Genomic DNA, 25,806 nt, shown 5'->3' on the forward strand with positions numbered 1-25,806 from the left:
TGTTGTCCAGGCTATTCTTGGACTCCTGGACTTGAGCAATCCTCCTGCCTCAATCTTCAAGTAGCTGGGACTTACAGGCACTTGCCACGGCAGCTGGCTTATTTTTACACCACTTTATAGATGAGGAAACTGAGGCAAAGAAAGGCTAAGGTGCTCCAAGTGTTGCTCTTAAGTGTCTTTTCCATAATACCAGTGTTTAATTAAAAATAAATTTCATTTTAATGTTTTAAACTGGCAACTGAAACCGCATGAGTGGCTGCTCAGAGCACCCAGGTCTGGAGGTCTTACTTTCTTGCCTGAGGCCCTTGAAGGTTGCTCTTTTCAGTCTCTACATCCATTCTTTCTAGGAGAAAATTTGAGCTACTGGTATTAATTAGCAGGAAGGAATCCTTTATAATCAATGAATCACATGCTCCAAGGCAAATGGCTGATGATGAAGTGGTTTCAAGTTACATGAAAACCTTTCCCTCAGAAATTAGCTAAACTTTTCTAGAAGTAATCTTTGTATCTTTTTTGTTAATGAATCTTTCATTTGCTTTCCTTCCTGAACCTCTCTTTTTGGTCTTATGTTCAGTCATTCCCAGACCCTCTCACCACTAGCCTCAGGTTCTTCAGCCTTGAGAATAGCATTCCTCACCTACTTACCCACATTTTGACAGGATTCCCAGTGTTGCTATTTCGTCTTGGCCTTTCCCCTCAAGCAGCAAGCTATTGGAGAGAGCAAATGTCCAAGAAAAATATCCCTCAAGCAGTAAACTACTGTGGAGCACTTCTCTTGACTTAACCCTTGAACCCATCACTCAGCTGGAGTTCACCATTGGCTAATAGCCATTCAAAATGAGCAAATTCTTTGGTCACAGCTATAGCCACTCATTGGTTTTCAATTTGATGGTTTGTTAATTTAACTGATGGTTTCTTTTCTCATTAAGAACCAGTAGATTCACAAAATGGTATTTGCTGAGCTCATCAATGTTGGGAGCTGATTTTCCGAGGGACCAGGGCAAGGCTAATTATGGCCTATGTCCCAAGGGCTTGAAATTATCCCATATCTCTAAAATGGAGCTTAGACCTCTCCCTGACTGATACCTTTCCCAAAGCCTAGAACCTCATTGCCCTCACAATGGGACAGTGGCTAGGGGCAGGAGTAGATTTCATAGTTGCTATTAGGAGCATGGGCCCACTGGTGTTCCATTAAGATGAGCAGAGGGTAGAGGTGGTGAGTAACTATCTAACTTTTCTCTCCTTTCTTAGGAACTGGTGAGAAAAATTGATGCCTCAGACAATATCTACACCACAGAGTCCACCACAGGGAACCTGTTCAGCCTGACCCAGGAGGGGGCTCCCTTGTGCCGCATCATAGCCAAGGTGAGCTTCATGGTTAGGGGTCAAAATGGCAGGCCTGGGGAAGTATGAGGAAGCTCACTTTTTCAGTGGGAATAGCTGGCTCAGGAGGTCTGTCTTGGCCCCTACATTAGCTGCCGAGTGACCTTGGGAGAGTCACTTATCCTATCTGGGTCTTGGTGTCTGCATTTTTAATAGGTGGCTAGCCCCTCTGATTTCATTTCTCACTTGAGACAGAAATCTGGTGCCCCTAGAGCCTCTATCTTCTTTCTTTATGTAGTATATGTTATAAATATTAACCATCCTTCTCCATCTTCACACATCCTTCCCTTCCTGGCAGCTGTGGTGTCCCTGAGGTCCATGGGATGTGGTGATGTAGTGAATAAAGAGATCATCTGGCATGTGGCATTTTGGGTGATCAATTGCCCTTATATGGCTCCCTGACATCATGGTTGTAAGACATGGGATGTCTCAAACCCAGTTCAAACAAAAGTTTATTTTTCCATGTAGACTTGTGTATGGTTTAAGCTCTATCCACATCTCTTAATGCTGCTGCTGTAACAACCTATACCCCATAATAATTAGCAGTAGCATTATCAGGAGAAAGAGGAGGAACAGGTCTACAACCATGACCTTCGCCACAAACTCAGAGGCTTGTTCTCTGGGTGCCTTTAGTCTCTTTTTGTGTCCCCTTAGAATCTTGTGATTCTGCCTATGATCCTTGGAAAAGCAGGAGGAGAATCTGGGTCCTCTACTGTTTCGTCACCAAAGATACTGGCCAGTGTTCAGCAGGCATCAAGACAAGATCGGGTCTGAAATACACTCAGTCTCTACCTAAGCTTTCCTACTCCTCCCAAAAAAGGAGGCTGTACAATTCTCTGAACAAACTAAGATGCAAAGATGTGCTCACGGAATACAAGAAGGGAGAAGAATGCAGGCTAAACTGCAAAGCAAACTTGATTTAACTAATGCTTCTCAAGTCTGTTGGCATATTTCTCCTTTTAAACCTTCCTGTCAGTTTCTCCCTCTCCTAGGCTGAAGAGGAGCCCAGAGACAGCCTCCCTCTCTCCTCTGGCTCTCTCTGTTGGTTGGGTCCTACATTCTGGCCATGGACTAGGGTGGTTGTGGCTGTCCCAGCTGCTTGTCTGAGGAGAAAGCAGAGAAGGTACAAGGGCATAAGTCATGGCCTTCACACCTTTTGTCTTTGTGATTTGAATGTCCTTCTCTCTTTTTGCCACTTGGAAAACTCTTACTCAGCATTCCACACTCAATTCTGTATTCTTCTTTATTGCTTTCCAGACACCGTCCCACCTGTGGTGTCTAAAAAGAGTAGCAGGCACTGTCTCAGCACTTACCATATTCTATTTTGTTATGTGTTTTAAGCTGTGTGCTTTTCAAGGACAGAAACATCTGAATCATCTCTGTGTCCTTAGTGCCTAGTGCAATCCCTGCACAAAGTGGGTACTCAAAGAGTTTGTTGAATGAGAAAGTTACAAATTCACAGATCCAAAATCTTTGAGAGTTGGGAGGGAACTGAAGTTCATTCGACCTTCAACTTCAGTAGGGGTTTCTGAAGGGCTGTTGAGTATCCAATGGGTCATCCTGTGTCCAGAAACAGGTTCACTGGGCGTGGAGTATTTTAAATAGACCCCTTATTTCTGTTCTCTCATGTCCCCAGTTCTAATGCAAGTTCTCAGGGTACTACACTCTGAGACGTACAAAGCTAGTATGGTACTCTCTAATAACATTTATACTACTCAGACTAGATTCGTATGTATTGGAAGAGAATTCACATATGTTTGACTCTGTTATATTTCTGACACTACACCGACGGGGTCTCATGTAATTGTCATGATTCTGTGAGGAGGGTGGTATTAACATTTTATACAAATGAAGACACTGGAGAACAGAGAGATTAAATAACTTGCTGAAGAGCATATAACTATCAAGTTGAATTGCAGGTATTCAAATTGTGAGCTTTGATTCCAAAGGATTCATTGCACTTAAATCATATGCCTGGGAGTAGGTCTAGGATTTGTGAGGCCAGAATCTTATAGAATTACTGGGGCCTTACTTAAGTAAAAGATTATAGAATTCTGAATTCCAAATTATTTAGAAAAGTGGGTTATTTAGAACGAGAAAATAATTCAAGAATATTTCTGGAAGGCAATTTTTTATTTTTTAACCACTTTTTTTTTATTATTATACTTTAAGTTCTAGGGTACATGTGCACAACGTGCAGGTTTGTTACATATGTATACATGTGCTGTGTTAGTTTGCTGCACCCATTAACTTGTCATTTACATTAGGCATGTCGCCTAATGCTATCCCTCCCCCCTCCCCCCTCCCCCCACCCCATGATAGGCCCAGTGTGTGATGTTCCCTGCACTGTGTCCAAGTGCTCTCATTTTTCAATTCCCACCTATGAGTGAGAACATGCAGTGTTTGGTTTTCTGTCCTTGCAATAGTTTGCTCAGAATATTGGTTTCCAGCTTCATCCATGTTGCTACAAAGGACATGAACTCATCATTTTTTATGGCTGCATAGTATTCCATGGTATATATGTGCCACATTTTCTTAATCCAGTCTATCATTGATGGACATTTGGGTTGGTTCCAAGTCTTTTCTATTGTGAATAGTGCCACAATAAACATACGTGTGCATGTGTCTTTATAGTAGCATGATTTATAATCCTTTGGGTATATACCCAGTAATGGGATCGCTAGGTCAAATGGTATTTCTAGTTCTAGATCCTTGATGAATCGTCACACTGTCTTCTGGAAGGCAATTCCATACCAGGTTGGTTTGCAGGAATTCACCTACATGAGAAAGTGATGCCAACCACATTAACATATCCCACCAAACTAAAACAAAGCATGCCTCTCACACTCAACTTCATAGCTGGATCTGAAAATTGCCTGCAGCCACTCCAATACTACATTAGAGGAAGACTAAATCAAAAAGGATGGTGGTTTTCATTAATTACAATGGGAGTTGTAATTCATTAGCTTCATGGTTAACTTGCCCCTGAACTCGGCTTCAAGACACTTAGAGCAAATATAGGCAACTGGTAGCCCTAGGACCTCAGAAAGGTCTTTTGTTTCTGATTTCCATTCTTTTTCACTTGAAATATGACATCACCGTTGGAGACAGAACCAGCGATCTAATTGGTAGCAAAGTTATGTCCTTCAATAGACTTAAGATGCTAGTCACAGGAAGATGCCCCAGCAACAGTGGTTCCCAGTGCCTACTCTGTATTGCAGTCTGTCAGAGAGTTTGTGGAAAACCTAGATACTTGTGCCATATCCAAGATTCCCTGTGGTCCTTGGGTAAGACCTGAGAATCTTCATTTTAACAAGCTCTACAACTAGTTCAAAACATGGCCAGACTCAAAATCACTGATCTAAGCCCATAAAGCTATCTTAATAGTAGAGCAGCGTAAATCCTCATCAACTCTTGTGAGTGCAGAAGTGAAATATATGTAATAGCAATAGCTAACATTTGAGTGTTGCTGTGTTTTGTCTTTAATGCATTACATACTTCCTTTCTTTTAAATCACAAAACCATCCTATGAAGAAGGTACCATGTTGTTACCATCAATAGTTGAGGAAATGGTTTAAGGAGCTTATTCAGGATCATGCAGCTGACAAGGGGTCAAGACATAATTGAACCCTAGTCTCAACCTCTTTAATTTTAACTCAGAGTTCACGGTCCTAAACACCACAGTGGTGATTTCTGGTTCAATCCTTGACCCTTCAGGTTCTTGAGCCAAAGTGTGACTCAGGAGTTCTCAATCCTGGATACACAATCGAACTACTAGAGAGCTTTAAAATTTTTCTGATTCTGATTTAATTGGTCTGTAGTAGGTCCTGGGATGAATATTTTAGCTTTCCAAGTGATTCTACTGTGCTGTGCAGGTAGAGGACCTCTACTCTCTTTTGGGAGTCATTTAAATGTATTTAACCTGAAGAACTTGTAGTGGTGTTGGGGCAAAGGGGATGGAGGAGATAGTATTGGATCTGTTTTCTCCAAGGATTCTGTGACTTGAACATTTAACTTGGTCCAGAGGGTTGACTGTAGATTTTTGTCTTGGTACTGTTGGGGAACAGCGAACAGCTCCAACCTCTTAGCTGAAACTGACTTAACGTTAGTTTAATGATTAACTCCAAACAGTAAGTAGCTGAATTTCTTTTGGAACAATTACCATTTTTCCCATTCAAAATGAGTTGCAAACACATGCTGGGTTTGGGTTCTCTGTGTGGATCTGAGGTGGTCTGGGTGGGATAAGGACTTCTTCTGAATGGCGCATGGGGTCTGAAGATATTTTATGTTTTGTAAAGAATGGGCCTTAGAAATTTCCTGGGAAGGAAACTTTGCTTGGCAGTAGCTCTGAAGCTCTGGGTGTTCTGTTTCAGGACCTGAGCACTCAAGGTCTGTTTCCATGTGCCGCTTGATATAGACAGCTCCTACCACCTGCCAGAATTTGAGCTTCATGTTCAGGAAAGCAGAGAGGACACATGTATTTGGTTGTAAGCCAAAATGATGTTTGGCCTCCTGCAGATTTAGTCTCCTGTCAGGACCAGGCCTTAACTCCAGTTAAACATTAATCCCAAACATTTCCAGTGGTAGAAACAGGGGAAAAGGCCTGGGTTGGGACGAGAGGGCAGCTCTCATCCCAGCTCTACTGCTAGCTCACCGAAGGAAGTTGGCCAGACCACTGGGGATTAACTCCTCCTTGGTAACTTTGTGGCCTGAGAATGCTGGACTGTATATTTAAGACACCTTCCAAATCTACCATGCTGCCTGGCTTTCCCAGTGTTTTCATGGGAAAAGTAAGGATGCAATTTTACTTTTATCCTATTCCTTTTTAAAACAGAAGGCTAAGGTGAACTATTTGCCATGTTTAGTCATCACTTCCTACATTTCTGTCCATAGGCTTCTCAGCTGTTCCATCACCTCCTCAGCTACTCAGGGATCTCCCATGCCCCTAGCACTCCTCTGGGCTCTCAAGAGCCATGACCAGGAGTTGTTTAAAGATTTGGAATGATCATTTGATTATTTACATTGGCCACACCCTCCAGAGCCTGCCAAGAGAATACTTGAGTCTTACTGAATATTAACAACAACGATAATAATTACTATTTATTGGTGACTTCTTATGTGTCTAGGCTGTGTGCAGGGACTTTCACACAGTTGTTGTATCTTATCTACATGACCCCTCTGAGAAGTGTATCAGTGACCCTGTTTTACAGGTTAGAACTCCAGGACTCACAGTGGTTGAATACCTTGAGCAGTTGACATTTGAAACCAAATTTGTCCAGCTCTAGAGTCAGTGCTATTTCCATTTCAGCAGCTCAGTTAGTTAAAATCTAGAGTCTTTCCCTTTCCAGGCAAAACCCTGCTACAACAAATCTGTCTCCCTCCTAATCAGTATTTCCTCTTTTTCTGCTCCTGGTCCACTGCACAGTAATCAGCTTGCTTGCTCTGGGTATGAGGCTGGTGGAGGTCAAAACTGGGAGGCATTGGAGGGAGCTGGGGACAAATGGGAGAATATGAGCTTTCTGAAGCCAAAAGTGATCAACTCTGATGATGATGGTTGTGATGACAACTGTAGTAGCAGCAGTAATAATAAATTTAGTTTTATAGCACTCACTTTGTGCCAGATAATGTTTTAAGGGCTTTATACAAATAACGTATTTTAACCTCCCAATGATCCTCTGTGGCAGCCAGGATCTACCCTCATTTTCCAGGTGAGGGAGCTAAGGCAGTGAAAAGGTCCAAAGCTAGTAAGTGACTGAACTGGAATTTGAACCTGGCTGTTTGGCAGCAAAGACTACGCATCTGGTTACTGTTCTGAACTGCTTCTCAGCAGCCCCTCCTCTTCCTCTTCTTCCCACTTCTTCCTTCCCACTCTCTTCCTTTCTCCCACCAACCTTCCATGCGCATTGTTTACTCAAGCATGATGCTATGCTTTCCATTCACCATCTCATCTGATTCTCCAACAGTCTTTTGATTTGTCATAATTATAATTCCCATTTTGAAGATGAAGAAACAGAGTTTCAGAAAGAATATAAATAATTTATTCAAGGTCACACATATGAAAGCAGAGCTGGGATTTTAACCAGGTCTACAGATTCCAGAATCTTAATCTCAACCTTCTGATATTTCAGGTCTAAAGGATGAAGTAGACAGAGTGTTGAAGCAGAGAAAAAGATTCAGGGAGGACTTCCATCTTTCCATCTCATCTTTTCATCCATTTTTCTGGGCTGGAAAAGAGAGTCCTTCCTGAATCTTCTCTCTGGGAGAAGATGGGAGACTAATTCCTCCCATAGAATTACTGTGTTTGGGTTTCCAGTTCTGACAGTGATGCAGGAGCTGTAAGTCCCTGGCATGCCCTGCACAGCATCCTCACCTTGGATGCTCAGTAGATGTACCCAGTGTTGTGACAGTGTGGGGCAGTGACCTAGTGGCCTTCCTCATCCACCTCTTTGCTGCCTGCTGTTTAGTTTGTTTGGGTCCTTCATCTATCTTAGCTGCCTCTGGGAGAAAACATGGGCAACCTGTCTGAGGCTTGTCCTCTCAGCTTCTTGGGTTCCTCTGAAGGCTAAAGAATAAGCCCAGACCTCTCTGTGATGATGGTGGCAAACTCCATCCCTTCACCTGTGCAGGGCACAGAAAACTCCTCTGGGCTTCATCAAAATTATCCCCCCCACTAGTTCCTCTATTATTCCTTCCACCACCAGCCCACACACCCTACAAGTGATCTCTTCCCACTTTATGACAGCTCATTCCAAATCTCTCTGAATAATTCATACTGTTATGTGGCTGGGCTCTGAGCCCAGAGCTTTCTATAAAACTAAACAAGCTTTAGCCAACAATGTGATTCTGCTAGCTCAGGCCATTCCCAGCTTCACTCCAGGATGAGTGCTGTACTTGGTTCTTGAATAGGGGCTCCAGAGTGGTCCTCAAGACCAATCCATCTTATTTCCTCTGTGGCCTCCTTCCTTCTCTCCCCTCATACATATCCTAGCCCTCAGGGCCTCCTTCATGAGGATGTGAGACATTCTTCTAACCAGGAAGCCTCACATAGCCTGACCCTTACACACACTCCAGAACCAGATACTAGGCCTTTCCACATGCACTAGCTCAATTGCACCCCCAACAGCTCAGACATATAACTATCATAGCCCATTTTTAGCCAAACTTAACCAGCAGGAAAGCCAGGATTTGGACCAGAATCTCCTTCTTTCGGATCCAGGAACTTCCCCCTCCCTCTCCTGGTAGCTAAAAGTGCTAAGAAGGCCATTTTTTCACAGGCTTGAGAAAGAGGTAATGAGAATCCAGTGCAAATGCATGCAGAGGCTTAAATATAGTTGTGCTGGGCTCGGTGCCTCCTGAGCCAAAGGAGGGCTGCCACATTCATCCTGGCTCAGGCCTCATGTGCGTTCTTTAGCACTGTTTCTTCATTGTCTGCTTCAGATGTAAATGTCTATCAATCAGTCATCTCTCTCTCTCGTCTATCTACATATATGGAGAAATAATAGTTATACAATATGTATGTTTAAATATGAGCACACACATATATAAATATATATCCATATATATGAATGTATATTTACATCTGGAGGAAGGCTAAAAATGACCAGCAGGGCTGGCTGAGGTGAGCTTAGGAGTTCCATTTCTTTTCTTCTCATTCTAAAGAGTAACTTGGTTTTGCTTCAGTGACTCTCTGAGGTCTGTATGTAGAATCCTCTGGTAGATGTCCCAGGAACTATGGGAAAGTAGGAAGGCAGGAGTAAAGGTTGTGGAACAAGGAATCAGAGGGGTAAGTGTCTGTCTCATGCCAGACATTTTTACTGAAGTAATTATGTGCACTTAAAATCAGAGGGGTTCTGTCTTGACCCTTCTACAACTCCCTACACTCCAAGCATTTTAGGGCTTCTGCTCTGTGTTCTTTTAACCCTGTACCCCCAACCACATGTCATTGCCCCTCTACCCAGCTTTATACCAGCTTTTAAAATCATCTGCCTTCTCTATGAGACCATGAGTTTATTAAGGATGGGCCTGAAGCAGTCTTGCTCAGTGTCCAGCATGATGTCTGGCCTATAATAAACCATTAACGTTTGTGAATGTGTGAATGAATGTACTAGCCCTAAGTTATGCCGTTTCACACCAAAAGAAATGAGGGGAATTCAACCACCCCAAAGAGAAGTAGGAATATATAAGTTGTGATCACTCTTAGTTGATTATAAAATGTCAGAAATTATGAACTCCTCCAGAGTTGGGTATCTTCATCTTGACCTCTGAAGTGACCAGCAACAAAACTCTTAGAATGAAAAGGGCCCACGAGCCTATCATTGTGGGATGGAGAGGGAGGGAAGATCTGGGATTGAGCTAATTTGGTGAACCTATGCTGGGCTGCTTCTTCCAATGGACAAAACAATTGTCCATTCATTGTTTTATCAGCCATTCACTGCTGCATCCTCAGCGTACATGCAACTGAGCCTGGCACATAGTAGGTGCTTTTGTTGTCAGAATTCTCAAAAACCTGACAGAGGATGGTCTTTTGCTGAACTTGCCTTCTTCCTGTAACATTTTGCTTAGTTTTGGGAACTGGTGCAAGGAGGATAGTTAGACCCAGGAGTGATGAGGTTAAAGGCTAGTGCCCCGAGGGACCCAGTTCAGATCAGTTGCTCATGTATTCTTTACTGCTGCCAACCCTAGGCACCCTGCCAGCCTTCAGGGAGGGAAAGAGGGAGAGATCTGGGCAAAGCTAGATGTGGGATATCCAATTCCTGCCACTCTAAATGCCCCAGTTAGAGTTGCCACTGGTTTGCTTGGCACCTTGATTAGTCACTCTAGTGATCTCTTGGCTCACTTTTCTCCTAGAGCTAAGGTTGGCTCCAGTGGTTATTATGAGTAAGTCTGACTCGTTAGCAGGGCACCTGGACAATGAGCTCCACACTCCCAGATTCTTGCCTGATGGTAAACACTTTACTGGAAAGAAGTTTCCATAAACAGCTCTCACAAAGCGAAAAGGACATATTCACCACACTCATGAGCTGGGATGATTATTTTTAAAAGGGTTGTATACACACACACACACACACACACACAGGAGTAAAGGAGTGAAAATGATAATGTGAATATAGGCTGAATTATTTTGCCCATCTGGACTTCAGCTTTTTTGATCAAAAAATGGGAGGAAATGGTAGTGCTAATATAAATGCAACGATGAAACCTTTTTTTTTGCCTGCCTCCCACAGCAGTTGGAAGGATCCGAGGAATAGCCTGGTGACTGTTAGCAGAGGGAGAGCTAGTCAGTTCCTCCCACCTGCCTCAGATTGGTTTCTAGGGCCTGCTTCCTGCGACTCCAGGCCTGCTCTACGGGGGGTTGCTCCAAGGGAGTTGCCAGATGTTTGGGAACCCTGTTGAAGGGTTCTGATCGCCAGCCCTAGCAAATATGCCTGCCTTGGCCCCTGGCTCCCGAGCCCCAGAAGCATTTATGGTATCCCATCTCCAGCTTGGACTATAAAAGGTAACATTATTTCTGGAACCAGCATTTCTGGGTAGCATACATGTGAACATGTGAGCGTAAGTGTGTTAAGTGTGTGCTGGGCGGGGATTGCTGGAAGCAGGGAGGACCCGAAAGCATATCTGGCAAATCAGGGATATCACTTATTCTTGAGTTAGCCCCAGACAAGGTCACACAGTAATAAGATGATGTGATATTTCTTTCTCTTGGCAGGAGGGTGGGGTCGTAGCACTCTTCAAGGTTTGCCGGCAGGACACTTTCCGGTGCTTGTACCCCCAGGCGCTCCGCACACTGGCCTCCATCTGCTGTGTGGAAGAGGGTGTCCACCAGCTGGAGAAGGTAAGGACAGCTGGCTGGGTGGTGCCTGAGCTCCTCAAGCCAGGTAGGGGTGAGGGCTAGACCTCATGGTAGCCATCTGTTCCTTTTCATGGAGCAAATGCCCTGAGTAGTCCTTTTCCCAGGCACCATTTGGATAGGGCTGCTGGGACCTGGACTCTGGGAGTTGGCGAAGAGGTGAAGGAGATGGGGACTGAGGAGCCTGAGCAGGAAAGGCAGGGCTCAGAGGGACACTCAGCACTTCCTAGGTGGGGTGACAACTGGGTGGAACGTGGTAGAAGGCAGGCAAGTCAGGGGTGCTGCTGGGGTTCAGGGTGGTTCATTCTTCACCCACAGCAGGCCTGAAGATGGAAGAGGATCCAGATCCTGGGGGCATAGAGTGGGCAAGAGCAGGGCAGCACTGGGTGCCTGGGAGAGCAAGTGGGACTCCTCTCCACTAAAGACCAGTGGGCTTGGGTGAGGGAGGTGGAAGCCCCAGTCCAAGTGCTCCCTGGGCCAAGATGGCATGGGAGTAGGGTAGGGTTAGAGAAGGAAGGTGGTGATCAGACAGGCCCTAATGCCTCTGCTCAAGCCTGATCTATGGTGACATAACTAATTCCAGCCACCCCGACCCCTTCCCTGGTTGTGGGGCTGAGGCTGCTCCTCTACTCAGACATGTGTGAGTCTGAGCTTGTGGATAGGCTCTTGGAGACTCCAGCCAGGAGGGCTGGGAGGCAGGGGCTGAAATCTGGGGTTTCCCAACCAAGTTTCCAGGAAAGATGCTGAAAATTCTTATAGAAAAGTGGAAAGGCCTGGTGTGTCCTGGTACTATGGTGGTACCTGCAGGAATTGGGGTAGGATCTGAGTCTGTTCCTGTGAGCTGGTCTAAATGGGGACAGGGGCCAGCAAACTACTGTCTGTCCTCTGCCTCCATGTCCCACAGTCTAGTCCTGGCAGCCCAAATAACTCCACCCTACCCTCAGTTTCTTCACTTTGGTCTGGACTTCTAGACAAATGGTCATCTTACTTTTTACCCTGCCTCCTTCCAAATCTACTCAGATTATCGGGACAGGGTCATAGAATCATGAACTTAGAGATGCTCTTAGCTAAGGATGGAATGTGGATAGGGAACTTGCTCATTTTACAGATGACAAGGCTACAGGTCAGAATAGGGAAGTAATTTGCCTAAGGTGACAGAGCAAGATAGTAGAGGAGCTAGTGCCAGCTTTTTAGACAGAGTGCCCTCTTCCCACTGGGTTGGAAGTTTTCACATCTAGTTGCTATAAGCACTAGATTTGAAGATGAGAAATCCATGCTTACTCCTTCGTTGTGCTACTCATTGGGTAGCGAGGCTCTGAGGAGAGAAGTGACTAAGTCAAGGTCATATAGCTATTCAATGAGAGAACCAAAAGCCAAATCCAAGTCTCATAAGACTGAAACCAATTACAGTTATCTCTATTCCAGTGGCCTGTCTGATTGCGTGAGCACAGACATGCTATGCGTGTGCTCTCTTATATGGCAAAATAGAGGAATGGGGAGGGTGGTGAGAGAGAGAGGGAGAGACAGACAGGTGGACTTGATAAAGGAAATGCGTTGAGCATCCTCAACTTCATGTTCTGAATAATTCCCTCCCTTCTCCTATAAAACTTGTTCTTCCTTGGATAGTGTACAAACAACCAAATGGGGTTTGTTTCTCACCTTTCCTGTCTGGTTGGCAGGGAAAATGGGAGGAGAAGATAAAAGGAGCTTGGGATCACCAGCTCTCCAAAAGCAGCAGATAGTATGACTTTAGTGAGCTTGCAGTGCAGAAGGAAGTTTTCAATTCAGGGAAGAAAAACAGCAGGGTTTTTCGTTTGTTTGTTTAGAGCTGAAAACATGTGCAGCTGGGACAGCTGGAGGCATTTTTCCTTTCACCTATCTGATGCTGCTCAAATGCCAGAGTGCTTTAATGTGTCTTTCCCAGTACAGATGGCCCAGGTCCTAGCCTGGGATTCAGACCCTGCCCAGTTGAACAAAAGGAGAAAGAGATGCTCGTAGTCTGGGGGGTTACTACGTGCCAGGTGCTGAGCTAGTCCACTACATATGTCCTTTCATTAATGCACCAGAACCTTGTGAGGTGAGCACTATTAGTATCTCCATCTTAAAGATAAGGAAATGGAATCCCAGACAGTTTAAGTGACTTGCCTAAATAACATAGTAAGTATTGGAGGCAGAATTTGGACCCACATCTGCCATAGTCCAACAGCCAGTGTGTGTCACGACCTCGCTAGTTTAATGGTTACTCTGAGAGCACTGAAAAGGTCCCTGCAGCTTAATCCCAGACCACCTTGCTGTTCCTGGCCAATGTGCTAACCCCTCACACCCCCAACTGGCATAGGGGATAGTAGCTTACCTGGACATTTCTCCCCTCCAGGACAGATTGCTTATAATACACAGACACTCATGAAATATTTCCTCTTTGCCAGGCACTGAAGAGGAATAAGACTTGCCCTGGCAAGGGCCCCTGAGTGATCAGAAATAACAACTACATTGTATAGCAGTTGTAGAGCTTGCAAAGTGACCCCACGTGGATTCTAATTTCATTTGATGCTTGCTTCAGGTTTGAAAGTGTCCCCATAGTATGTATGAGAAAACTGACATCCAGAGAGGTGAAATGACTTCTTGTGTGAAATCATACATTATGTAATTCATTCATTCTGCAAATATTTACTATCTGCTATTTGCCAGGCACTGTTTTAGGCGCTGGGAGTATAACAGTGAACAAAACAGACAAAACTCCTTGTCTTCATGGAGCTTACATTCTAGTCTAGAAGATAGCAAGTTATGATCCATGGGCTAAATTCAGCCTGCTATCTGCCTTGTATGGCCCATCAGCTAAGAATGATTTTTTTTTTTTCATTTTTAAATGGTTGGAAAAAAGCAGAAGAAGAATAAAATTTTGTGTCCCTTGAAAACTTATGTGAAATTCTAAGTTCAGCCCATAGTTTTATTAGAACACAACTACACTCTTTTGTTTGGGTGTTCTCTATGTGCTTTCATACCAAAACAGCAGAACTGAATAGTTGCAACAGAGACCATATAGTCTGGAAAGCCAAAAATATTTACTTTCTGGCCATCTGTAGAAAATCCTTGCCGAGCCCAGTTCTAGCAGGTAAGGAGGATGTCATGACCATGATGAGAGGAACAATAACTAACATATATCAAATACTTGCTTTGGGCAAGCACTTTGCTAAGCCCCTCCTTTCATCAAGTCATTTATTCCCTACCATCCTGTTATATCCCCACTGCTTACAGAAGAAAGGGAGACTCAGAGACATGAAGCAACTTACTCAACTGCACACAGCTAAAAAATGGCCCAGGCAGTAATGTAATTCCAGCTCTGCTGGGCAAGAGCCAGCCTGGGCTATTAACCATTGTGCAGACCCAGGACTCAAAATCTGATATTGTGAGGCCACTGTCCATGCTCTTTTCCATATCATATTGCTTCCAAAGTTGTGAGACGTTCTAGAGACATCTGTGAGGGCCTTAATCTCCCCGACTCTCCGCCTATGTGCCCTCTCTGGGTCCTGTCCACGCTTGCCACCCTCTGTGACCTGGGCTGCTCAGCCCTGCCCACAGAGGCTCTGGTGAGGTTGGCCATTGTCAGTGTTGAGGATGGAAGATGGTGAAGACCAGGCACAGGCTGGATTGTAGAAACCACAGAGTGACAGGTGAGTGAAGGTGGAGTGGGGAAGTGTGGTTCCCTGGGGCTCTTGCCAGCCACCCACTCGCTGGGCATAGTTCATGGCCTAATTAGATCACATCAAAGTTCCAGCCTTCCCTTCCTGATTTACTGGCCTGGCCTTCTCACTGAGGTTTGCTTAATTAATTGGAAGTGGGAAATGTGCTGGATTTGGTGAAATTCATCTCTGTTGTGTGGCTTCCCCCTCCTTTCCTTCAGCCTTGAAGAGGTTCATTAAATCCTGCACAGTCTCCAGCAGAGTTGTGGGTCTAGACAGGTCACTGCATCCATTCCAGTAACTGCTGTGTCATGCCTGAGCCTTGCCTGGTTTGGGGACTTGTGTGGTCATAGATTCAGTCATGGTCTCATTCACTTACTCACAGGAAGTCACTTCATCTCTGCTGCTTCATTCCTTCTGTTTGCCAGTCAGTCATTCACTTACTTTTAAACTCACTCAAATTCCAGTGCTTTAGGATGGTGCGGCAGGAGCATTGCATGAAGCCGGACTCGCCTGGGCAGCATAGCTAGACACTGTTTCTTAAAAAAATAAATAAAATAAAATAATAAGTAAACTTACTCACTCATTTGTTCTCTCACGAAGTCCACCATTAATTCACTCTATGAATTCCTTCTTTTATCATTGAAGCAGCCTATTACAGTGGAGAGACCGGGAACTAGAGTCAGGCAATCCTGGGTTTGAGCAGATTTTTCTCCCTGTGAGCTTGGATATGTTATCCTGGGAGACTTTCTTAGCACAGTTTCTTGATCAGTAAAATGAACCTATAAAATCTTCCTCATGTATAGTAATATGATGCTTGGCACAGAGTAGGCAGTGAATAAATGGTGGCTACTGTGATTGTGGCAGGTACAATGCTAATCACTGTGACTCTGAAAATGAATGGAAGGTTAGGGTCTGGTGGGGAAGGGAGGGCTGGCATGTGGGAGAGGGGCTGGCCTGGTCAAAGTTGCAGTGAAGTGCACACATGGAGAAGCTGGGTGGGGTGGGGGGATGAGTCCTCACAGCCTTTCCCTTTAACAGATAAGGAAACTGAGACTCGGAGACTGTGTTTCCTCAGTCATGAATGTAGAGCTTGGATGCAAACCCAAGTCTGGCTGATTCTAAACTCCTGCTCTTTCCTCTGCTACCTGGGGAGAGCTGGTCCTTCTGAGGCAAGGACTGCAGAGGGATGACTCCCTGGGAGCTGACTTCTCTGTGTTGGCCTGGGCAGGGGCCAGACATGGACACCCACCAAGCAGGGATGGAGGCAAGATGCCAACACACAGCAAAGCCCTCTCCACAAGTGTCTGACAGGCCTTTTGAGGCCCCATTCTTTCTTTTCAGAGCTGTCACATGGAGGTCTGGTTCATCCGGGCTGCAGCCTCCCCACATTCTAAGCTTCAGGACATCTGTCCTTCCTTCCCTGTGTCCTCATCTGACATCACTCCTCATTCCCATCCCCTGTGCTGGGCTCTGGAGAAAAGACAGGCTCCCTGCCTCCCAGGATAGCTGATGGTGAGAGGCCCAGCAGGACAGACCGTGGTAAGGGCTGTCCTGTGGCCATCAGAGGCTATAGGCAGGAGGCCCCACCTCTGGTGGGGTTGCCGGTGCAGGCAGCACCAAAGAGGCAATGAAGCTGGTCCCAGAAAGGCCAGGGAGGAGCTCCCAGGCAAGCCGGAGGAAAGCAGTCTTAACAAGGGCAGGGGCAGAGGGGATGCCACAGCAGGGAGCCACCCCATGGGGCTCCAAGTCTTTCAGGGTCTCTGTGTTCAGTGAATTGGGGGAGCCCCAAGGAGGAGGCAGTAGTCTCTGGACCTCACTTGGAAGAAGACTTGAGGGAGAAAATGAGGGCCAAGGAGGGAGTAAGGGCCCCAGAGCCACACAGTCCAGCAAGAGCAGATGAACCCAACCTGGTAAGGGTGGGCTGCTCAGGGTGGCCTTCCTGGAGGACTGGAGCTGGCAAGGTGAACTGCCATTACCAAGCGGGAGGATTGCAGGGTTTGGGGAAGGCTGAAGAGAGGTGAGGGAGCAAGTCACTTCTCCTGTCTGAACCCCAGCCTCATCTTCTGTAAAATGGGATTACCACCTTACCACCCCCTTTATAGGGCTGCTACGGTGATGCAATGAAACAATATGGGTGGGTCCTGAAGCAATGATGCCTGCATGGAGAAAGCACTCTGCCTATGTTTGTTTCCTTTTCCTCCTCCCATGCCCATTTGTTTCCACTTTTTCAGGTTGGTCTGGAGAAAACTTCACATTGCCCCCAAAGGACCTGGTTGTTGGGGATTTTGCAATGACTATGGCAGGGTGCCAGGTGCTCTGAGTGGTGAAAGGGAAGGTCAGGGCACTGCTGGTTCAGGGATTGTGGTTGGATGGGGCCAGGTGAGGAGGGGGTTAGAGGGGGCTGCAGACTAGAGCTGGACTGGGGACTATGTTCTGGATGAGGGACTGGAGATGTTAGGGATAGGAAGCTACAGGTCTATGGCCATAAGGCGTGGGGGGCTCAAAGCCCAAGGCTCAGACAACCTGCAGGACAGTTCTGGTCGTTGTCTTTTCCAGCCTTAAGACCGGAGATGGCCTCACTTTCAAAAGAGCATCCTTTTATTCTCACCCCTCCCTTTTGTTTTATTTTTTCAAATAACGAGTTAGTTCACCCTGTGCTGGAGCCACGGGGGGAGTTTAATGAAAATCAATACAGAAATTAAAGATGAGGGGAGAGCGGGGAGAAGGGCTCAATTTCAAGTCCAAGAAGAAAATCACCAAGGGCAAGAGCTGGAAAAACTGCTGCCTGTCTCCATGCAGCTCCCTCACGCCCCACCCTTATTTCCTGGGGCAGCTTCTTAGCATCAATAGGCCCTGACAGCTGAGGTGCTAGGCTGAATGAGAGATGAAGACAGAGAGGCCTGACTGAGCTCTTGAAGTCCCAGAGGCCCTGGGCAGGAGGGAGGGGGGGTGGTGGGGAGGCTCTGTGGCCCCAGCTGCTGTTTTACAGGAGTCTCTCTCCACTGTCTGCTCCCTGTATGATTGCAGATGGTCAGAAACAGCTAATTTTTGCCAAAAATGAATAAAAAATTCAAGCAAGCAAAACACCCTCACTTTAATCAGTTTTTCTCACCATTATGCCCATTTGCTTTTCACAGTCATTTTGTAAGGAGGGCAGGGAGAGATGGTCACCTCCATATTATTTACAGAAGAGCAAATTGAAGCTGGAAAGGATAGAGATACTGGGAGGGACGGAGGCTAGACTGAGAACCCTGCGTTTTTGCTCCTCATCCTAAGTGCGCCCCCTGGTCCCATTAGGTGAATGGTGTCATAGTGTGCAGAACCCAAGGCAAAGCTACTATCTTGCTAGAGTTGGTTCTAATATATAAGCCAGGCTGGATAGAGACAGAGGGGCTGTGAATGCAAGGCAAAAAAGTCTGCTTAATTTGTCTTGCAATCCTGTCTTTACCTAGGAGTAGCTTTTAGAGAGAGAGAGAAAGAGAATGCCTCTGAATGAAGGTTGCAGGTGCCTCTTCAACCCTCTTTGGCACTCAACCCATTTAGGATTATCAGCTTCCTCCACTCCTCACACCTCCAAACACTAGCCTTCAACTCCCATGGGAATGGGCTAAGGCTTTGCAGAGAGCCCCAGGGTGCCAGGTTAGCTGTCTGTGCTGTGACTCTGGCTGACAGGCAGAAAGGAATTGGGGCTGGCACTGTCACTGCCACTCTTCCCAGCCTTGCAAGGGGGCAGGGCCCATGACCGAGCATTCCCAGAGGGATTGTGGCTTGTTCACTTTCGACATGCCAAAGCTCCTGTCTGTCTGTCTTGATGGCTGAGGTGGGGGCATTTAAGGAGGCCAGGATGCAAAGAGGCAGGAACTAAATCAGCCACACTGCCCCACCGGCCCTCTTCCCTTCTAACAAAGGTCTAGGCTGAGATTACAGGCCAGTACTTTCCAGACTGAAGGAAGGCCTTGCTGGCTCGGGGACTACGCCTTTCCTGCCAGGTCCAACCTGAGTTTGGAGAAGGGATGGGGCTGCCAGGCAGTCCGGGTGCCTAAGTGCAGCAGTGGGTTTGCAGGAGCAGGCTCCATTCGCGGAGGCTCTGTGGGACCCCATGTGCTGTGCAACAGCGACCCCTGGTGGATAAGAATACCAGTGGCAGCTCCATCAGGCTGCCTGGGGTAGGCTTCTCCTGGGGCTGTTGAGGCTGCCGGTCTTTGGGCTCCAGGACCAACAATCAAGGCCAGTGTGTGGGGCGGAGTGAGTGGGGGAGTAGGGGAGGTTTACAAATTCAATTTTTTTCCTATATGGACACCCAATTGAGCCAGCACCGTTTATTGAAAAGACTATACTTTCAACACTGAATTGAAGTGATACCTTTTTCTTTTTTTAAAAAATAGTGATATATGCATGAGTCTGTTTCTGGATTTTTTTTTCTGTTCCATTAGCCCTTTTGTTCGTCTTGTGCTAATAGAGCACTGGACCTCTATAGTCTAATACATTTTTCTATTTGGTAACATAAATTTACCAACTTTTTTCTTCTTTAAGATTATCTTGGTAATTCTTAATTTCTTTGCAGTTTTATATACACTTTAGAATCAGCTTGTCAATGTCCACAAAAATACCTGCTGAAATGTTGATTGAGATTTTTAAAAATTTAAATTTTTGGAAATGGACCTCGTTTTTTTTTTTTTTTTTTTTTTTTTGGAGACGAAATCTCACTCTGTCACCCAGGCTAGAGTGTGGTGGCATGATTCTGGCTCACTGCAACCTCTGCCTCCCAGGTTCATGCGATTCTTCTGCCTCAGCCTCCCGAGTAGCTAGGATTACAGGTGTGTGCCACTACGCCCAGCTAATTTTGTATTTTTAGTAGAGATGGGATTTCACCGTGTTAGCCAGACTGATCTTGAACTCCTGACCTCAGGTAATCCGCCCACCTCAGCCTCCCTGACCTCAGGTGATCCGCCCACCTCAGCCTCCTAAAGTACTGGAATTACAGGCATGAGTCACTGTGCCCCACCAGAAATGGACATCTTAAACAATGTAGAATATCCTAATCATTGAACAAAGTACATATCTCTACTTCATACAAACTGTCTTTAATTTCTCTCAGCAATGTTTTGAGTTTTTAGTGCTGGCATCTTGCACATCTTTTTTAGATTTATTCATAGTTATGATTTCATGCAAATGTAAATGGTGTTTTTTAATTTTTATTTTCTGTTGTTGCTAATACATAAAAAATACAAATTTGATATTGTATCCAGTGATATTACTCACTATATTTACTTACTGTTTTTAATAGTGTATAGATTCATTAGGGTTTTCTATGTACACAATTATGACATCTGTAAATAATGACAGTTTTGCTTCTCCTTTTTCGATCCTTCTATTTTTGCATTTCTTGTCTGATTGCATTGGGCAGCATGGTTTTAAATGAGAGCAGTGATAATGGATATCTTTATCTTGTTACTGATTTCAGGTAAAAAACTGTCAATATTTAATTTATTATTTTATTAGTAAGTATGATACCGTTATTATTTTAAGGATTAAAAATGAGGCTCATAGAAGGTAGATAGACTTGCTCATTTCACCAAGTCAGCAAGGAGCCTAGGCGTTTCTTGCTCTGAAGGTTGTGCAACTTCCTTGTATTACACATATCTCTGGAACAGTGCTGCTCAACTCAGGATGTCCATGAGAGTTACTTGAGGAGTTTTACAAACTAATGATACCCCCAGCACTTTAGGAGGTTGAGGCGGGCAGATCACTGCACTCCAACCTGGGCGACAGAGTGAGACCTTGTCTCAAAAAAACAAAAACAAAAATAAAAGCTTAATGATACAAAGACTGCACCACAGACCAATTAAATTCAAATTTCTGGTGGTGAAGTCTGGAGATATGTGTCTTTAAAACTGTCCTAGATGATTCTAATCATCTAAGAACCAGGCTGAGGACCACTGATCTAGAAGCAGGTTGGGTACAATTCAGATCCCAGCTGCACCCAGTAGTGCTTTGCTGAAAACTTGGTATGTTCTTACCAGCACATGCCTAGTAACCCTAGCCCAAAGGGAAATCCACCCCCAAAGCACCTTCAGAGCATCTGTTTGAAAATCAGCTATAGGGAAAATCATCTGCTTAATAGGGAAATTATTTACTCTATATACTCTTAAGTTATTCAATCCATAATTGCTTTCCACCTTAATAACTCATCCCTGCTTTCTCTGCCTGTATGTCTCTTTCTCTCTCTATGTCACTGACTTGCCTGCCAAACTGGTTTTATAATCCCTTTCATTCATTGTTCCATTCCATATTACATATTAATATTTGTGTCTTTCCATTTAGCTTTTAACTAAAGATTCTTGTTTGACATAGCAAAAGAAGTTGAGTGCTGGGATATATTAGTTTGGAGGAGGATAATATTATCATCCTGAAGGCCTATTTTAGCTTCGGTAGCTTTCTATGGGGCTCTCATCTACCACCACTCCATAAAACAAACACCTCATTGTATAAAGGGAGTCTTAATTAACCCCTTAGACTGTTACAGACGTCGTCCTGGACCTTGTCCCTATCTGGTGTACAGTCCACATTAGCATTCTGCCTCTGACCCATGGGTTTATTTATTCCATGAAATGCTTTGCCCTTTCCCTTGGGCTGTCTCTTGTCTTTGCTTCCTTGGACATGACCCTTTCTCCCCTTTCTGATTATAATTGAATTTGCCCTCTAACTATACCCTGGACAAACAGGTCCATCCTGCCTCGACCAATGAGCAGGATTCCAGTCACTTTGTGATTCCCACTCATCTTGTATCTTCCTGCAGTCTTTAGGTGTCTGGAAGGACAGAAAGAAACAGAAAATTTGGATGTCTCTAGGTCACTCTCCTGCTCCTATGGCTGAGTTTTCAGTGCATTCCCATGATTCTGTTTAATTATTACAATTCAGCAACCAACTGTACCTCCTTTTCCTTAAAATTAGACACATAAAACAAAACAAAAAAAACCTCCCTAAAAATCAAAACTAAGAAGAGCAGACTAGCACCAGTGATATATGATGGGCCTTTGTATATTAGCCTGTGTCCTTTAGATATTTGCCTAAAAACCACCACTGGTGCTTTTCCAATAATCGGTAGGAGAATATTGCCCATAAATCGGATATGATGCTTACTGTACACTTTGGGTTCTTTAACTGCAGGAGTTCTACTATGGTTTGATTGTGTCCCCCAAGGTTCATATGCTGGAAACATAATCCCCAGTGCAACTGTGTTGAGAGCCGGGACCTTTAAGAGATGATTAGGTCATGAGGGCTCTGCGCCCATGAATAGATTAATACTGTTATTTTGGGTGTGGGTTAGATATCTTGGGTGTGGGCTTTTGATAAAAAGATGGAGTTCGGTTTTATGGCCCCCCAGTCCTTTTATGCAAGATCTCTTGCCCTTCTGCCTTCCACTGCAGAATGACACAGCAAGTGGGCTCCTGAAACTTGGACTTCACAGCCTCTAGAACTGTAAGAAGTCAGTCTCAGGTATTTCATTATAGCAGCATAAAGTAGACTAAGACAATTTCCATGCTCTTCCTCCCACTCCCTGGGAAGAATCTCAGCATTCGCCAGCCCCTTCTGTATCCAGACTCCTGGTGCATCAGCTCTGCTGCCCAGATGATGACCAGGCCAGGCCATCCTCATCACCACTTGCATGCCCGCCCATGAGGAAAGTCTGGCTTCAGGCCCAGGCCCATTCCATTCCATGTAAAAATTAATTACCTATAAGTGCTTCCAGCAGCAATTTCTTTAGGGATGTGAAAGTGCTCTGATTAGATTGTTCTCTTGGCATCATTAAGTTTACAACAAGGGATGGGAAGTGGGTGATTTGGGGATGGAGACCTTCCTAAAGTGGGACTTGTGTTTGGGGCTGCTGGCCTCAGGGTGGGCTACTCCTGGGCCCATCATGGGAACTAACCTGGCCCTTTCACCAGCTTCTCCTCTTCTCCCCAGAGGCCCCAATGAGGGAGGCATGGGACAATGAGTGAGGAGGCCAGAATTGGAGTCCTGGCCCTGGCATTAACTTGCCATGTGGCCTGGGTAGTCTCATCTCCTCCCTGGGCCTCCATTTTCTCATCATTCAGCCCATACTTCATCAGTAAACTGCTGTGTGTTAAGCTTCAGCTGGATGCTGAGAACCTAGAAAGAATTTGGTATAGGAGCTGCCCTGAGGGCTCAAATCCACTTGGGGGTATATGCATGTAACTGGATGAGACCATCTAACTTGATAGGTGTTCTAGCTGAGGTCAGACCGCAGTGATGTGGCAATGGGGAGAACAGAGATGACCTCTTCTGGGTGAGGCAGGTGCATGCGTGTTCACAGAAGAAGTGACATTTGACCAGCTCTGTGAGGGGAGCAAGGAGGGAAAACAGGGAAAATGACCGCTTCAGCTTTAAGTGAATTGGGTTTGAGGTGCCGTGGAATATCCAGGCAAATTATGTTTGGAATTAAATATAAAATGATAAGATAGCAGTTTGGAATGTAGATGTGGATCTCAGAAAAGAGGGCTAGGTTTGGGGGTCATTGTAGTGAGTCACTGAGGCAACTTGTGTTTGGGGGCCTTTGTCTGATATGGAGTAAAGAGGTCTGACTGCAAAACCTGTTATATGCCAGTTGAGATGAATGCAAAGGAGGAGAGGCCAACAGAACAAATGGTAAAAGTGGTGAGCTAGGGAGGAGCCCAAAACGTGGCAATATAAAGTCTCAGCAGGAGATCAGGGCAAGATGGAGAGAACTGAATTCTCAGGAGCAGCAGAGGTTACAGAGAGGCCAAGTGAGAGAGGAACTGTGAGACTGAGATTTGCACCAGACAATTTCTCAAATCCTTTGTAAGCGTACGATTTCCCTCTCCCCTCTCTCACTCTCTCTCTGTCTTGCTCTCCATTTTCTTGTTGCTGTGTGTCTTTGCGTCTTCATCTCTATCTTTATTTCTGCTTCATCTCTGTGTCACTGCCCAGGTCAGCACCTATCACAATGTAGGTGCTCAGGAAATGGTTACTGAACTACGGAAATGCAGGGATAGTACTGATTTTCTCTTTATTCCCTTCTGAGGAGTTGCACTTGTTCATTGCATTGTTCCTAGTCAGTAATCAAAACAGAAATCACTCCCATTTTAAAAGTCCTGGTTCTGTGCTGCATGACTGAAGGATGTCTAAACAAGTGGTTAAACTTTGGGCCCCAATCCAAAGAGCCGAGGTTCTTGGTGTGGTCTCATTCCCAAAAGAGTGTGCAGAAAGGAGTTCTGGAGAGAAGCCCTGTCAGGAGGCTGGGACAGGCAGAAGTGGGGTGAATCTAGGATTCAGGGCCCCAAGTCAAGGAGCCATCAGGTGGGGAGGGGAGGGAATGATGGTGCCACCATGTGGCAGGCACTATACATGCATTCTCTCATTTAATAATTCCAATGGTCCTCTGAAGTTGTTACTTTTAGCCACATTTTATAAGGAGAAAAAAACCTGTGAGATTGGTATTATTCCTGTTTTACAGATAAAAGCTCAAAGTAGGTGTATTAGTCTGTTCTCACATTGCTGTAAGGACATACCCAAGACTGGGTAATTTATAAAGGAAAGAGGCTTAATTGACTCTCAGTTCCACAGGACTGGGGAGGTCTCAGGAAACTTACAATCATGGTGGAAGAGGAAACAAATACATCCTTCTTCATATGGCAGCAGCAAACAGAAGTGCAGAGCAAAGCGGGGGTCAGGGGAAGCCCCTTATAAAATCATCAGATCTCGTGAGAACTCACTCACTATCACAAGAACAGCATGACTCAATTTCCTCCCGCCAGGTCCCTCTCATGACATGTGGGGATTACAGGAACTACAGTTCAAGGCGAGATCTGGGTGCGGACACAGCCACACTGTATCAGTAGGTAAGAAAATTGTTCAGCTAGTAAAGGGTAGAGGCAGGATTCAGACCTGGATAGGCCCAACTCTAATGTCTGTGCGTGTTCTGATGCTACAGGGATTGCCTCAGGTGCTGGGAAGCCTAGAACCCAGTGGTGTGGGGCGCTTGAGTGACCTCCTACTATGGTGAGCTGGGCTGTGCAAGAGCTGCTGAGATGGTAATGAATATGAAGATCAACTTGCTGGCAGCAGACCAAGTGGCTGGTCAGCTGCATCAGAACCAAACGCTATTAAAATTTGGCCCCTATGAAAAGACAGTAAACAGGCAATTCGTAGTAGAGGAGATCCAACTTGCAAAAAACAAAAGTCAAAACAAGCCAAATCAAAGCAAAATAATGATATTAAAAGTCTTTCCACCTCATTAGTAAGTGGAGACATGCAGGTTAAAATACAATTTTTATAGCCATAAAATTGAAAAAAATTTTAAAATCTGCCAATAGCAAGTTTGGCAAGAATCTGGTGTTAAGTGTGATTACGTACTACTGGTGGGAATAAAAATTACTACTATCGTGTTGCAAAACACTTTGGCAATACCAATATTAAAATTTAATGTATTTAGCTTTAAAGATGTGGAAACACTATGCCCTAGGAATTCCACTCCTAGATTGGGATCTCTGAAGAAACTGGCACATGTTCACCAGAAGACATTTAGAAGAATATTTATAGCAGCACTGTCCATTATAGCAAAAACTGGGAAGCCACTCAGACACCCATCGATGGGAGATTGCATAAATGAATTGAAATTGATTTATATAATGAAATACCATACAACAGTGAGAATAAATTGATCATAGCTACATGCAACAAAAAGAAGAGGTTTCATAAACAAATACTGACTGGAGAGAAAAGTAAATTGCTTTATTCAACATACCATTTATGTCAAGTACAAATCTTATAAAACTAACAGTGGATACATGCAATAAACCTCTGAGGAAAACAAGGGAATAATAAGCATAAAACTCAGAGTAATGGTCC

The 25,806-nt window shown here is 44.9% G+C and overlaps 1 protein-coding gene across 3 annotated transcripts in view; it reads left to right on the forward strand.

The window, feature by feature from the left end:
* The window catches only part of INSC (inscuteable homolog (Drosophila)), a 133,987-nt gene that overhangs the window by 80,125 nt on the left and 28,056 nt on the right, over nt 1–25,806 (forward strand). For 2 of the 3 annotated variants that reach the window (XM_011956266.1, XM_011956267.1), the window contains exons 6-7: nt 1,252–1,365; nt 11,090–11,215. In XM_011956266.1, the coding sequence (XP_011811656.1) occupies nt 1,252–1,365; nt 11,090–11,215 (240 nt within the window). The remainder of the gene's footprint in view (nt 1–1,251; nt 1,366–11,089; nt 11,216–25,806) is intronic. The other variant, XM_011956268.1, reaches the window with a different exon arrangement.

Source organism: Colobus angolensis, unplaced genomic scaffold, assembly GCF_000951035.1.
Source record: "Colobus angolensis palliatus isolate OR3802 unplaced genomic scaffold, Cang.pa_1.0 Scaffold412, whole genome shotgun sequence".
NCBI lineage: Eukaryota > Metazoa > Chordata > Mammalia > Primates > Cercopithecidae > Colobus > Colobus angolensis.